At 39.4% G+C, this 16,667-nt stretch overlaps 1 protein-coding gene across 10 annotated transcripts in view; it reads right to left on the reverse strand.

The window, feature by feature from the left end:
- Positions 1-16,667, reverse strand: part of LOC307122574 (protein phosphatase 3 catalytic subunit alpha) — a 387,852-nt gene that overhangs the window by 60,615 nt on the left and 310,570 nt on the right. For all 10 annotated transcript variants that reach the window (XR_013816062.1, XR_013816063.1, XM_079810631.1 and 7 more), the window contains 3 exons: positions 12,971-13,116; positions 9,375-9,514; positions 7,046-7,123 (listed from right to left, as the gene is read on the reverse strand). Coding sequence is in view for 8 of the 10 variants with exons in the window: in XM_079810631.1 (XP_079666757.1) it covers positions 7,046-7,123; positions 9,375-9,514; positions 12,971-13,116 (364 nt within the window). In the remaining 2 variants the exon portion in view is untranslated. The remainder of the gene's footprint in view (positions 1-7,045; positions 7,124-9,374; positions 9,515-12,970; positions 13,117-16,667) is intronic.

The following is a 16,667-nucleotide window of genomic DNA, read 5'->3' on the forward strand; positions in this document are numbered from 1 at the left end:
CCTTTGGACAGCACTTTGGTCAGTTGTGTGGCTGTTTCATAAGTGCTATACATATAAACGGAACTTGAACTCGAACTTGAACAATGTTGTGGTATGAATAATACAACACAAATGCAAGCATAAGTTATAATGCAGACAGCACATTCTCAAATAACCTGACACCAGCTCAGAAGCACCTGCAGTCAAATAATTATTTAATTTATAGTTGAGGTCAGGACTCTGTGCCGGCCAGTCAAGTTAGCCACACCAAACTCGCTCATCCATGTCTTTATGTACCTTGCTTTGTGCACTGGTGCGCAGTCATGTTGGAACAAGAAGGGGCCATCCCCAAATTATTCCCACAAAGTTGGGTATGCAATTGTCCAAAATGTCTTGGTATGCGGCAGCATTAAGAGTTCCTTTCACTGGAACTAAGGGGCCAAGCCCAACCCCTGAAAAACAACCCACACCACAATCCCCCTCCACCAAACTTTACACTTGGCACAATGCAATCAGGCAATCTCCTGGCAACCGCCAAACCCAGACTTGTCCATCGGATATCCAGACAGAGAAGCATGATTCGTCACTCCAGAGAACACATCTCCACTGCTCTAGAGACCAGTGGCGGTGTGCTTTACACCACTGAATCCAGCACTTTGCATTGCACTTGGTGATGTAAGGCTTGGATGCAGCTGCTCGGCCATGGAAATCCATTCCATGAAGCTCTCTACACACTGTTCTTGAGCTAATCTAAAGGCCACAAGTTTGGAGGACTGCAGCTATTGACTCTGTGGAAGTCAATAGCTGACTTTGCTGGCGACTTCTGTGCATTGTGCGCCTCAACATGCGCTGACCCCGCTCTGGGATTTTACATGGCCTACCACTTCGTGGCTGAGTGGCTGTTGTTCCCAATTGCTTCCACTTTGTTATAATACAACAAACAGTTGACAGTGGAATATTTAGCAGTGAGTAAATTGTACGAATGAACTGTATGAATGGAATTGTACGAGGTGCCCAAGTGGCAGCCTATCATCGTACAACGCTTGAATTCACTGAGCTCCTGAGAGCGACCCATTCTTTCACAAATGTTTGCAGAAGCAGTCTGCATGCCTAGGTGCTTGATTTTATACACCTGTGGCCATGGAAGTCATTGGAACACCTGAATTCAATGATTTGGTGGGGTGCCCCAATACTTTTGGCAATATAGTGCATATTATGAATGCATACCTTATGACAAAATAAAAAATTCTCTTCTCTTTTAATCTAACAGAAAGACTTCAAGAAAGTGATTTCTTGAAGTCAGTCGCTACTTTTTATTCAGACAGACCATGGTATAATAGCAAATAAACAAGATATGCTTGAGAGCAGCTACATAATGGTTTGTTTTTTCAGAGTCATTATAATTGGGGCTTTTATTTTTGGATTTCTGATCACACACATTTGTTTCAGTGAACTTTTGAACTTTTTATTTAGACTGCTGTGTAATTACTTTTAACTTTTTATTTTATCACTGCTTATTAGGTACCTATTAATGTGGAACCATTGTTGTCTCAAACTATCATTCAAACGTTTTGGGTCACTAATATTTTTTTTTTTATTATTAAATTGAAAAGTGACATTAAAGACAATTATAACTTCACACAATATGTTTTATTTGAAATAAATGCTCTACATTTGGACTTTCTATTCATCAAAGAATCCTTAAAAATGCATCACAGTATGTATCAGCATATTAGAATGACTTCTAAAGGATCATGTGACACTAAAGACTGGCGTAATAGGTTCTGAAAATTCAGCTTTGCCATCACAGGAATAAATTACATTTTAAAATATATTAAAATAGATAACAGAAAACAAGCATATAAGTCTCTTGCTGTCAGAGTGGCCGTTTGTTTTAGCCAGAAAAAACTTATTGTGTTTATTATGTGGCCTAACTACTGGCTATCAATTAGTCATGAGACTATAATCACCCAGCAATAAGCATTTCCTCCATCAAAAATGTCTCCATCAAAAATGTCAAAATCCAGACTTCATTTGTCTAGCCCGGCATTGCTTTGATGACACTTTTCATTCTTATGAGCTCTATTCTCAGTTTGCTGGTAGGGTAATAATTATGAATTATCAGTGCAGGATTGCTAATGTGACTTCAGTTCCATCAGAGTCTGGATCTCTAATCTCAGTTCTTCTGCCTTAACTGTACTGTTAAAGCAAGACATCTTGGGCCAGAGCTGCACTACTAGAGGGACTCTCTCTGCAATTAGTGCATTGTAGCTCTAAATCTAGTGTCTACTAATCAGCATGTAACTTCTATTGGTGTTGCCCTAATTTTCATCACCCTGCTGCTATAATCAGGGACCAAAGGACTGGCAGAGTACAGCCAAACAACAACTCCACGATAATCAATGAACATTCTGAAAGCTCTAACAGTCTGACTCAACAAAATTGGACAGCAAGTCCAAAGCAAACAGGCCCATTTTCAGATGGAAAAGCTAGGCTGGTCCCATAATACAGTGCTTTAATGTCTATTAAAAGGTAATGTTCCATAAGGTAAAAAACAGAAAAATGCTTTGTTAGTGCTGAATGGCATTTAAAAATTAATCTGTGGGCAATATGCTTGAATCTCAGTTTGAATGTTGTGTTGTAACACAACACCGACAATACACCGTCCTTTATAGTCAATATGTTCGACCCTGAAGTGTCTGCAGAGATCGTGTCAATTAGACTCCCCCTGGAATTACCTCATCGACACGGCATCCTCAATAAACCCGTCTCTGGCGTGATGACTCCGATCGTTCGAATATTCCTATTTAATAATTGTTAAATAGATGTGTCATCCTCAATTAACCGTCTCTGGCGTGACGACTCTGATTGTTCGAATATCGCAATTTAATATTTGTTTAATCAATACGTCACCCTCAATAAACCCATCTCCGGCGTGTTGCCTGATCCTTCGAATATTCCGATCTAATAGGACCTCTGACCTGTATGTTGCCAGAATGATAATCATACGCTGTTTGTTAATTGGCCAGAGGAGAACTGGCACCCCGACTGAGCCTGGTTTCTCCCAAGGTTTATTTTTCTCCATTAGGACACCTGATGGAGTTTTGGTTTTCTTGCCACTGTCAGCTTTGGCTTGGCTTGCTCAGTTGGGGACACTACATTTTCAACTAAATATCCAAATAAATCTAATTAGTAAACTAAACTAACCATATAAACTAAATTACTGATCTAATTACTGAACTAATGCCCACATTGTCACTGAATGATAATTGAAATGAGCTGATGACATCACCGTTTTCTCCGGAGCGGCTGTATGGCCGAATAAAATTCTGTTGTATTATTTTCCTGTTATTCACCCTTCACTGGAAGTTTGATTGAAAGGCGATTTCATACCAATCATAATGTTACAATACAGATAGACGGAGAACAGGAGATATAAACAGTTTGAGTGACCAGAGTGCAGAGTGGGTCAGGTGAGCAGTCAGAGAGATAAATGGCAGGATAAGGCAGATAACTGGATGATAATACTCAATGTCTTTCGTAGGAGAACCAGGAGGACAGAACACTGGAGCCAGGGAGACGATGGAGACAGGAGACAGGAGACAAGGACTAGGAGACACACTGGAGACGAGGAAGCAGGTATGTAGCTAGGGTAGAGTCCTTGAGGTAAGCAAACAGGTAAGAGTTGTGCAAACGAGACCGGACAGTGAGGCTGTGTCCAAATTCGGGGGCTGCATCCTTCAAAGGCCGCATTTGAAGGCCGATTGCGTCACCACAGCACAACGAAGGCTGTCCCAATTCGAAGGGGCCTTCAAATGCAGCCTGCCGTCCGTGTTGCCAAGTCCGCGGTTTTCCAGCCGTATTAGGCTACTTTTAAGTTGTTGCCGCGGGTAAAAATTATTTCCGCGGGTTGGTTTCTACCCCATAAGTACGATTTCGCCGCTCCAACACCGCCAAACGTACAACTGCAGTGGAGAATTCGGCTGTTCGATGGAGAAAATCACATTGGGAGTTTTGGACTACTTTTGTTGCAGAGACCTGGCAACCCTACCCACCGTCCTTCTCCCCGGCCGCGAAGGATAGAACCAACCAGAACAAGTGGATCCTTCGCAGTGTATTCCTCTGCCCATCCCGCGGCCGAGGAATACACTTATAAATGTAAGTATTGTGTTTTAATTTACTCAAATAACCAACTAAACATTTTAAAAGCCGGTGGTCTTTATTTCTGTGTTACCACTGCGCGGCTTCATTCGTTAGGTGATCTGATGTAATATTTCGTTTTGTTTTATGGATAAAGTTGCAGACAGCTTTATTAAAATGAGGGCAGCAAATGAGTATTTATTTACCGGGCCGAAAAACTCAGTGTGGATTGGAGTAGGCTACGACCCATTTGTAGTATTTCCATAGGTTCTCATGTAGGTATAGGGGTGCCTTATCCTATACAAAGCCCACAACAAAAAGAATTTAGAATTTGAGTATCTATAAATATGATTTCTGGAGTATTTTGTATGTAACGTTATGGCTACTGATGCATCATATTTTTTAATTTTCTTATGATTGCACCCCTGCCTTGCAGGTAAAAAAAATGGAACAACTTTAAAAAAATAAAACGTATGTTAATAGTTAATAGAAACATATTTTCTGAAATGTATTGTGCTGTTGTGTTTGCTGTTAACAGACATGTTTATTTACTCTGCCTTAGGATTGAAAGTGTCCTGCGACAGGTGAGGGAGTGGCAAACTTGGCCATGGTTTGTCTTCATGAATGTGGTGTTGGGACAACCCCCCTGTCCTCATTGCCTCCATCCCTGAGGACACACCAGGGCCAAGTTCAGCAGTGGATGACCAAGATGAGGAGCAACTCCAGCCAAGAGGAAACGCGACTGAGAGTATGAGCTGATGGAGATACTGAGGGAGGACATGAAGTTTCAGCGAGAGACAGAGGAGAGCAGGGAGAGAATGGACTGATTGTTTTCTCTTCTTGAGAGATAGTTGAGAATAAAAATGTTGGTTTTGTAAATTAAAATGTGTAAATGAAATATTATCGTTCTACACATTATTTTTGTAATGCAAGTTATAATTTGTAAATTAAATAAATAATTCTGTACATTTATTTTTGTCATGTCAATTAATTTGTAAATGAAACAATAAATTGTTCTACAGGCTACATTTTTATTTACAGTAATTTTTACAACTATTTACATAAATTATGTTTAAGATTAGAAAAACAAAATAAATTTTAAAATTAACAGTACATAAACAGATGGAAGAAAACGTTTTTATGTAGACTTTCATTGAGCTGTGCTGGGAGACCCTGGTGAAGCCTCTGTCAGCGGGACATCATCTGGGATCAGTGCATATTTCCACTGTCTACCTACAGGTTTGCAGTGCTGACTTATTCGACGGCTGCCATGTCGCTAAGATTATGTTTTCAGAAAGAGGGAAGAATAAATTAAATTAACTCACATCCTCAAATGAAAGCATAAAATATTTTAACATGCATAACTGTATTATGAGCTGAACTCTGCAGGACAGCGGCCCTCCAAGACCAACGGTGCCTATAATCTATAAGACATATTTCTAGTGTATTTTCTTTTTAGATTCTTTTTTAAACAATAACTAATATCAAAATCTAATATCCATGTGTAAAAAGTCCGTTTTCCATAAAACCACAATATTTGCCTCTGAGATGAAGTTGAATGAAAATCTGAGGTACTTCACAATTATACTCAAATACAGAGTATATATATATGTTTTTTTACATTATTTGTAATATTTAGCAACTGCTGACAGCTGCTGTTGAAGAGATCTGAAATGAACATTTATACTGGACTTTAAAGTTATATTCAACTGCCTAAAAACAAAACAACTAAAGATGTTTACCTCGGCCCATTTATGTACATAATAAAGAGTATAAACTATATAAAATTGTATGTTGGTAACATTTTAGTCAACATTTTATTTTTATCAGTAGATACATTAGATTACTGGAGTAAATTGAAACCCAATACTTGCTTTTAAAAGTGTAATCTGGCAATTTCTCTTAAAAAATCTGACGTTGCGGCGCGCAATGAATTCTGGGGTAGGCAAGGCTGCGAAGCATCCATCCGAGCATTCTTCGTTTCATGGGAAAAGAAGGACGCATTTGCAGGCCGTATCTTGAAGGAGCCTTCTAAGGACCTACGAATTGGGACAGCCTTCGTTGTGCCGCGGTGACGCAATCCGCTATACCTGCCACTGTAAACGAGTCTCGGTGCGTCCTTTGAAGGCAGCATCGGCCGCGCACTTCAAAGGACACGGCCTTCAAAGGATGCAGCCCTTGAATTGGGACACAGCTGTGAGTGAGCGTGAGGCTTAAGTGCAGGCAGTGATGAGGTGATGATGAGTTGTAGGTGTGTGTGATCAGTATTCGGTAGAGGCTATGCGTGGTGCTTGGGAGTGGGTGGAGCCTGGCGTGCATAACACAGAATCCGCCATATTGTCCGACAAAGCAGTCAGGAAAGTTAGTAGATCAAAGTGAAAAATGGTTTGTACTGACATATTTATGCTGTTGTTACAACATTCCTTCTGATGTTCATTCATGTTAATTTGGTGCTATAAATTAACTAGTATGAAGAGATGATCGGTTCTCAAGCTTCTTGAACTGAGGCGCTACAACGATCTGTCATCACACAATAAAGAGTCACAAAACGGTATTTATAGTTTGAATTTCGAACTAAATGACAAAACTTGAAAGCTGAGACTTTGTTTTTATCAAAAGTAACCTGCTCTCTTCTGTCTGTCTGTGCATTTGTCAGTGTCCTCTTTGCTCCATGAAGCACTTTCCACTGCATGACAACATGATGTATGGGAGCGCCATGGCTTGTTGGACGTAGCAACGGTAACTAAGGGTTACTCTTTGCGAAGGGTCAATTATCACAGCAGAGCATAATCTCATTCAGGGGACCATAATAAATACATCTTAAAATAACATTTCAAAATGCAATGTTTGCATCGCTCCAGTCACTCTAAATTAACCAGTTGCTACTAAAAACAACCTAAGATGTATGCTTTTGTGCCAAACTTACCCAGCATCCTGTGCTTCATGGGCTCGAATGATAGATAATAAGTTGTTGTGTTGTAGAAAGTCACACACAGCAGGATAACTACAAGAATGAGGAAAGAGAAAATAAATCGAAAAATACAGCATTAAGGCACATGGACTTGGTTTCTAGTTTTAGTTTTGGGATGCAATTTCATTTAATAGTGTTCAAGATACAAGAACACTGTCATAAATGTCACAGGAAGGAAATTTAAAAGATGGCCAAAGTACTGTATGTGTGTAAATTATGTAAAGAAATGCACATACCCTTGCTATAATTTACCACCTCCCTCAATGGGCAATAAAACTGTTGGATTCTTTTTATTTAAACATGTGTTTATGAATACTGATCATTTAGGCTTTTGTGAGTGATCTGAATTTAACTTTTTATCATGCTTCATCTCATGTACATGATCCCGCTTGCATCTCATCTGGATATGTGATGTTGCCTGCTTTGAATGTGTTTTTAAGCTGTGCAGATTAAAGTCGTCATGAAATCAAAATTGACCCTATTTACTTTGTTAGCGCACATTGTAGTGAACAATTAATCCATTAATATACAGAAAAAAAAGTTTGTTGTGGTAATCTTTAAAGGGATAGTTCACCCAAAAATGAAAATTAGCCCATAATTTACTCACCCTCAAGTCATCCTAGGTGTATATGACATTCTTCTTTCAGACGGATACAATCGGAGTTATATTACAAAAGTCCAGGCTAATCCAAGCATTAGAATTTGATTAATAGTTGCTCTGTTTTTGAAGTCCATAAAAAGTGCATCTGTCCGTCAAATAACGTGCTCCACGCGGCTCCGGGGTGTTAGGCCTTCTGAAGCGAATCGATGCGTTTGTGTAAGAAAAATATCCATATTTAAAAATGTATCAAGTAAACTTTCGGCTGACCGCCTTCTGTGGAAAAGTGTTGAATGTTGAAAGTGAAACTCAAGATGCGTAGTGACGAGCCTACCGTTAGTCGCGTTAGTCTTTCGATCGGCAGGGGAACTTTCAACAATTTTTCCCTAAATTGAACAGGGAAGGCGGTCGGCCGAAAGTTTACTTTATAAAGTTTTAAATATGGATATTTTTATTACACAAACGCATCGATTCGCTTCAGAAGGCCTTTATTAACACCCCGGAGCCGCGTGGAGCACGTTATTTGATGGACAGATGCACTTTTTATGGACTTCAAAAACAGAGCAACTATTAATCAAATTCTAATGCTTGGATTAGCCTGGACTTTTGTAATATAACTCAGATTGTATTCGTCTGAAAGAAGAATGTCATATACACCTAGGATGACTTGAGGGTGAGTAAATTATGGGCCAATTTTCATTTTGAACTATCCCTTTAATCAAAAGCTGAAAATTTGCTTCCGCTCTGGGATGCCATTTCCTTCTCTGATAACGTCAGTTTGACAGCTTGGGTTGACTATCCTTAACTACTCTCCTCCAACCGTCAGTCTGAAAAGACCAAGGGATGGAGAGGAGGTGCAAATAAAACCCTGCTCTCTATTCAATATTCCGCTTCACTTGGAAATGTCACAACACTGAAGCACACGCGTGAAATGTGCGCACATAAAAAAGCTGCTTATACAGCTTGTGAGTATTGAACTTAGTTCTTTTTGGCGCCTTATTGGGCTTGAACAGTCAAATACACATGGTCGGGTTGACTTTTTAGTGCGAGTTAAATCTTGTTTTTGGCCCATTTTACCTGTAGGAAAAAAATAGCCTCATAATTATGCCCTTTTCAATATAAGGTGTTTTTATACAAAAAACAGAATCTGAGTTGATGTGAGGTCATCAGATGTAAGAGATAAACCTGCTATTCTTCTCTTGCATTTACCGCTTGCGATATCTTTTCTATCACCAACTAAAGGTCATATCAAGTTTCCAAGTCCCATTTACACCTATTGAAACTATGTAGCCTATTTAAAATCTGAGCTCATAACATTCGATACAATAACTTTTTTTCTATCAACAGAGACAGTGATATTTCAGCCCGAAATACAACACAACAGCCCATCTGTTGGTGAAGTTGCCTGATAACTGAATTCACACAGTTTAATTCTGCTGCCATTCTATAGCAGGCAGGCGCATGACATTTACTCCTTATTGAGGCACAGCCAATACACAACATAAATCATCTTTATATAACAGTCACTAGAGTTTCAAACAATACAGTGCCACTGGATAATGGTTCTTCTTATTTTCATGCTCATAGACCCCATGCCCTTGTATGCCATTTCTATTCTGTGATATGGAGGGTTTCAGAAAGATGCAGAGGAGGCAGAAAATATTTGATTTGTAGTGCTTTTGGTACCTGTAGAAATAGGAGCAGCCTCTCACTGTGTTGTGTGTGAAATGTTCCTGGGTCTTCTCGTTGCCAAAATCCTCTAGCGGGTCCGACCAAAGCAAGTCACACATTGGTCCATATGCGGGAGGCTCTTTGAATCTGTCTAACTGGAAAAGGTAAATACACTATATACTACAGAGTACTCCCGGGTTAGATAAAGTGTCATTATTATCAGAAAAAAAACAACAAAAAAAAAAAACAGAGCAACCTGCTAAAAACAGCTTTTTGGGAAAAAGGTTGCATTTAATATTTTAGACCTGAATAGATTTTTATGGTCACACTTTAGATTAGGGTCCAATTCTCACTATTACTGAACTTACTGTTAACTACGACTTTTGCCTCTATAAAATCCTAATTACTGCTTATTAATAGTTAGTAAAGTAGTCGTTAAGTTTAGGTATTGGTTAGAATTTGGGCAGTATTAAGGGATGTAGAAAATGGTCATGCATAATAAATCATTATGATGTACTTGATAAGTACTAATAATCAGCCAATATCCTAGTAATATGCAATAATAAGTATGTAATAATTTTAGCATAAAAGTTGCTTATCAATCTCATGTATAATTACAGAAATATGTATATTATATGTATATGTACAGTATATATTTTTAATTACTATATGGCCACATAAGAAAAGAATTGCATTTGGTAGATTAAAGAGTCCAAAACACATTTCACCCCAGTTTTATCAGATTTAGGGCCAGATTTAGGATCAGAAGACATCTATTCATACTTTTACAAATTAGTGTGAGAGCGAGCGCAATTCCAAAAAAGCACAGTTGGGAGTGGAAAGTTCTGTGTGTGATCTACTGACAAGCGACACGTAAATTAAAGAACACATACACAGCCAGATAATTTCTATAGTGACCAACGCAATCTATTCAGAGCAGTGCAAATTAACGTCTGGCTTAAGACATGTTTTTTGGGCGGTGCAAATACCAGTAAATTGACTAGCAGAAACCTTAGTAAATCACCTTGCACGATTCATTTAAATACTCTCCTCTTATAAATTTTGCGTCTGAAAGGGAAACTCCTACAAATGCATAAGGCCATCTGCAAAAAATAACCCTAACCATGCCTTTTCGGTGCATATTTTTCACTGTGTGTCTTTAGTAAATCATGACAGTAGTTTTTTAATGCCAAAAGAGGGTTTGCTCTGCCACAGGCTGTTAGAAAAAATGGTCCTTATGCTTTAAAGATATACTATAAGGTATTTTCTATGGGACTAAGGCTAACACACTGCCAGTCACTGCAAAAGCAACGTTTATGTTTTTCTACAAGGCTAATATGTCCTTTTTGATAATAGCTTGGACATCTAATTAAAAATTCCACTGCATTTAAAGGAATGTAGATAAACTACATAAGCAGTGGATCAAATTAATCTAAATCATCCTCAGAATAAAACCAAACTGAATTAAGATCTCAGTGTAGATGATAAGAACTGAATTGGTTAAGGACTTCCCCTGGTCATCAGAGCATTTGATCTCAGCCATGATAACAGCTGGGCCTTGACTAAATCACCTCATGTTTTCATAATTGCTTTAATAGTATTCATTTTTTTGGTAACACTTTGCAGTGGTTCTAAGTTAACATTAGTTACCTACATTAGTTAACATGAACTAATAATGAACTGCACTTATAAAGCATTTATTTATCTTTGTTAATTTTAACATTTACTAATGCACTATTAAAATCTTGTTAACATTAGTAAATGCACTGTGAACTAACATGAACAAACCATGAACAGCTGTATTTTTATTAACTAAATAAAAATGCAGTGCCTTGCGCTCCGCAACAGAGCAGCTCCCATACTGCCACACAGTTGGTCAGGATGCTTTCTATTGCGCAGCGATAGAAGTTCACCAGGATAGCAGAGGAGAGCTGATTCTTCCTCAGCGCCTCTTCTTCCTGAGGACACTGAGGAAGAATCAGCTCTCCTCGGCTATCCAGGTGAACTTCTATCACTGCGCAATAGAAAGCATCCTGACCAACTGTGTGGTAGTATGGTATGGGACCTGCTCTGTTGCGGAGCGCAAGGCACAAGGGTGGTGAAAAATGCCCAGCACATCACAGGGACTCCACTACCTGCCATCGAGCACATCCAGAGGAAACGCTGTCTGCATCGAGCTCGCAGCATCTTCAAGGACTCCTCTCACCCAGCCCAAAGACTGTTTTCTCTCCTGCCCTCCTCGTTTCAGGATCCTCCAGACCAGGACCAGCAGACTAAAGAACAGTTTTTTCCCCAGAGCTGTCTCTTTACTGAACTCAAACCCCCGTTGATCCACTTCCCTCATACACTGCTAACTCTCCTACCTCACATCTGCCTTCACTTTGTTATTTGCACTACCAACTGTTTATTACAGTAACAACTGTTTACTTATGCATTTTGCACTACCATACCTTAACTGGATTATGCTCATTTGCACTGCCGACTGTTATTTACAGTGCCTACTGTTTACATTTGCATTTTGCACCGTACTTTTAACTGTAATATGTAACCACTTTCCACTGCACTTTTACACTTTTTTCGGATAGCTTCTGTCCATAATTTATTGCACTACCCTAATCCAATGCTATATTCCTCATCTTAGCCTAACATATCATTGTATACCTCTATCTGTAAAATTCTGTTTATAGTAATAGCCATCTGTATATTATATTCATAGTACATATTCACCTGTAAATTCTGTTTATAGTAATAGCCATCTGTATATTTATTCACTGTACATATTCACCTGTAAATTCAGCTCTGTTTATAGTAATAACCATCTCTCTATTTATACATATTTATATATATTCAGTACATATCCATGTCCTGCACTTATGCAACCGTTGTATATCCTGCACTTGCGATTATTGCACTTCTGGTTAGACCTAAACTGCATTTGGTTGCCTTGTACCTGTACTTGTGTAATGACAATAAAGTTTAATCTAATCTAATGCTGAACAGAGGTGTTGTTCATGGTTAGTTCATGTTAATTAATGCATTATCTAATGTTAACTAATACAACCTTATTGTAAAGTGTTACTATTTTTTCACTGAGTGAGAAGGGAAAGTTAAACATTTTGCTCCTACAAACAAAAGCCATATATAGGGAGAAAGAAACACAAGATAATGGCTTTTGAAATGAGGACATTTAATAGAGAGAAGGACAGTGACTTAAGAACGTAGGAGGTAGGAAGTTTATTTTCCAGAGGAAACAGATTATTGAAATCAGAATTTATAGATTAGAACAAATCTTAGATTCATCATTTATACTCTGAACTGCAAGACCCTGACTATAATGTTTTTTTTTTTTTAAATGGCCTTCTTGTGGTAATGAATATGATTAGTACTGTATCTTCTGGCTAGAGACTGATCATGTGTTAAAGTATACAATGAGAGTTAATTATGTCAGAGTCCCTTTTCGGTGGACTAACAAGTAGGAATGCTTTTTTCTTGATGATCACTTTACTTGCACATACAATAACATGTAGCACTCCAAAGCACTGCTGTTAACAGAATAATAAATCAAAGGCCGGTTCATTAAACAGGGGAATGACAGTTTGTTAAATACATACTTTCCTGATGTCATCAAGGTTTGTGATTTCAGGGGACAGTCCTCCGTGCACACACAGGAATTGCTGGTTCATGAGAGCTGCCAGGGGAAGACAGTCAAAAGCATCCATACACGCATCGTACACCCGCTCCGAATACTTAATTCTACCTGTCAAGGGATGAAGGAGGAACAACCAGTTGAGACGGAGGGAAAAGAAAATGACCGTCAGCTAAACCAAACATTAACACACACTCTCAACTCTTAGATGGAAAGTCTTAAAAAGGCCATCCACACACTTTCAATAGACAAAAAACAAACAGAGCTTTAATATAAGGTAACGGCTTTTTGGCCCAATCCAAAAGCAATCGTTTTTACATGTGTATACATTAAAGGGGTGGTAAACCACGATTTCACTATTCTAACTTTAGCTAGCGTGTAATGTTGCTGCTTGAGTATAAACAACATCTGCAAAGTTACAACGTTCAAAGTTTAAAGCAAAGGGAGATATCTGCTTTTAAAGAAATCCATTTCTAAGAACTACAGCAAACGGCCAGTAGGCGACTACACACATTCCTCCAGGGTTGGTGACATCACCAGGCTCAATATTTACATAAACCCCTCCTCCGAGAATATTAAATAGGGGGGTCGGGGGCGCCATTTTGTATCGCGCCGCTGTTGTGGTATAGTTAGGCTGGAGTGTTGTTGCCGCGATGCCGAGGAAACGCTGTTATATTCATCCGGATTGCAGGTCTGGGGTACTTGCTTTGTTCAGCCTTCATAGGGACAGGGGTGCGTTGCAGAGCGTTTACCATACAGCATGTTATATGCACGTGTGTATGAGACAGAAGGGAACAGGCACGTGCGGGGCTCCCGCAGCACATCTCACGGAGGGAAACTTTCACAATGTTCGCGAGTTCAACACCGGATTTGCACAACGTCAGCTGCGTGAGACAAACGTGGCCAGTGTGTGAATGCACGACGCGCGCGGGGCTCCCTCCCGCAGCACATTTCACGGAGGAAAACTTTCACAATGTTCGCGAGTTCAATACAGGATATGCACAACGGCTTGACCTGAAAGCTGGATTTACAAACAGAAGCTGTTTACGGGCCACAACCTGTAAGTCTGATTTATTTTTCATCGATGTGTTTTCCTGTAATAGGTTGTAGCAAGGAAGTAAACAGATGACAACACTGTTCTGCAAACCAGTCTGTTAAATGCTTATTCATACTTAACGTTATCCGACGAACACCTATCGTTACAAACACTAACGTTAAAATCTCAACAGCGAACTTGGCATTAGTGTAAATGATTCTTTGATTAGAGCTTTTATGTATTATTTATCTACAGGCTTGCTAAACATGGTTCTGTGTGTGATTTGGCTACTATAGTAAAGCGAGTGTTTAGTGTTTTGGGTTAGTTCTTGCGACAGATATTTGGCTATAATCGTTCTAAAAATACAAAAGTAACAGTGCCATTCAGTAGCGATCACTATAGATCCGCAGTCTTTACTCATTAGGACTGAACAGGTTCTGCTCGATCATCTTCACTAAAATGTTCTGGGTCTGATTCGGGCTCAGATTGGTGTGGTTTTATTGACGCCATCGTTTCTAATACTGACCAAAGCACAGTCTACCGGCTACCGGTAAGGTAAGGGGCGTGACGTTTCCGACAAACGTACACTGCGGTTAGCGAATCACAACACACTGGGCCAGCTAACCAATCTGAGCCCATCGCGTATTTTTGAGGGACTGGCTTCATACAACCCGGAAAGCATCAGACCGTTTTACAAGGGGGGACAGAGCAGTGTAGAATAAATGTCAAATATATGAAAAATAATGATTTTTTTTTTAAAACGAAGCATGAACACATGTTACAGTGCACCCCACAAACACAATCAAGCCTTCAAAACAATGTGTTTTACCACCCCTTTAAGATAAGCCACTACAATGTCTGACTTCAAGTACTGAGACAGGAAGTGGCTTTACTTATAACTAGAAATACCAGAAAATAGATGGTAGTAATAATTTGTACATTTATATAGCGCTTTTCTCGACACTCAAAGTGCTTTACATGGAAGGGGGGGAATTTCTTCAACCACAACCAATGTGTAGCATCCACCTGGATGATGCGATGACAGCCACAGTGCGCCAGAACGGCCACCACACACCAACTTTTTGGTGGAGAGAAGATGGAATGATGAAGACGATCAGTATATATGGGGATGATTAGGAGGCCATGATGACAGACAGAGGCCAACGAGCAAATTTGGCCAGGATGCCGGGGTTAAACCCCTACTAATGACCACAGAGAGTCAGGACCTCGGTTTAACGTCTCATCCGAAGGACGGTGCTTGTTACAGTATAGTGTCCCAATCACTATACTGGGGTGTGATAAAAAAACACAGCTCTTCTGTTCCAATTAGAACATCAAACAGGTTCTCCCCACTCAGTAACGCACCAACTGAGAGACCTGTTGAAAGTGCCCTAGTTATTGGCGATTCTATTACACAGAACGTGAAAATAGAGACACCGGTCACCATAGTCACAGTTACCGGGAGCCAGAGTGCCTGACATCAAAGCAAATTTAAAAGTGCTGGCTAATGCTAATCATAAATTCGTCAGAGTGATGAGATATTTAGCAGACTGTCCTCACTCAATGGTTGGTTGTCTAAGTGGTGTCCGCAGAATGAAATAGGGTTCATAGACAATTGGAAAAGCTTTTGGGGCAGACCTGACCTGTTAAAAAGAGATGGTATTCATCCCTCCTGGAATGGTGCCGCTCTACTCTCTAGTAAATTAGAGCTGAACCTTGACGGACTGGCTTAACTGACCGTCTGCTAGCTGTCTCACGTCACAGAAGTCAGAAAAATCTCAACACATATAGACTATATCACCTAGATATTATCACATAGAGACAGTGTCTGTTCCCCGAATTAGTAAATACAAAAAACTCTCAAACCCATTTAAGACGAGACACGGCAGGTGAAAACATGGGCCAGTTTCTCCCTTAACATGTAAGCTTTCATGTCAAAATAACCAAAAATGGCAAAATTACACATTAAGGTGGTCATTTCATTATATTTTGTCAACATGCGCCTTTAGATTTCTACCCGAAATCATCAACAGTTATTCTAACGCGAGCTCCCGTGCGTCTCCATTCACAGAAACATGTCATGCTTGGTATCATTATAACGCTCTCAGTCTCACACACAGTGCTGTCTAATCCAAATATGGGCATTTTCTTTGTAGAACTAACCAACCGCGAAAGTTTGCAGTTGAAAACCACATCTGATTGGTCAATGTGAATTTCTCACTACGTGATATGTGCTGCCACTTCCCTGTGTATTCTCCGCCTGAGAGAAAATGCAGACAACAGCAACGCCGAAATCAGCTCATAAACGTTCACATAAAAGACCAATTAGCAAGAGGTAGTAAAAAGAAAGTAAACAACAACAGATTAGACGATGAAACCCTGTCAGAATTAGATTAAAATAGTTATAGATGGACATATACAACAAACAGTTATTTGCACTGTCCATGGAGCGGACCTGTTTACATTTCACTGCCAGTTTTATATTGTGTATATAACTGTGTATGTGACAAATAAAACTCTTGAATCTTGAATCTTGAATCTTGAACAGGGACAGTTCTTTTGCAGTTTTTGTGACTGTTGTTATGTGTGTTTAAGGTAGTTCTCTTCAGCTTAAGGCTATTGCTAT

Source organism: Gobio gobio (assembly GCF_949357685.1).
Source record: "Gobio gobio genome assembly, chromosome: 2".
Lineage (NCBI taxonomy): Eukaryota > Metazoa > Chordata > Actinopteri > Cypriniformes > Gobionidae > Gobio > Gobio gobio.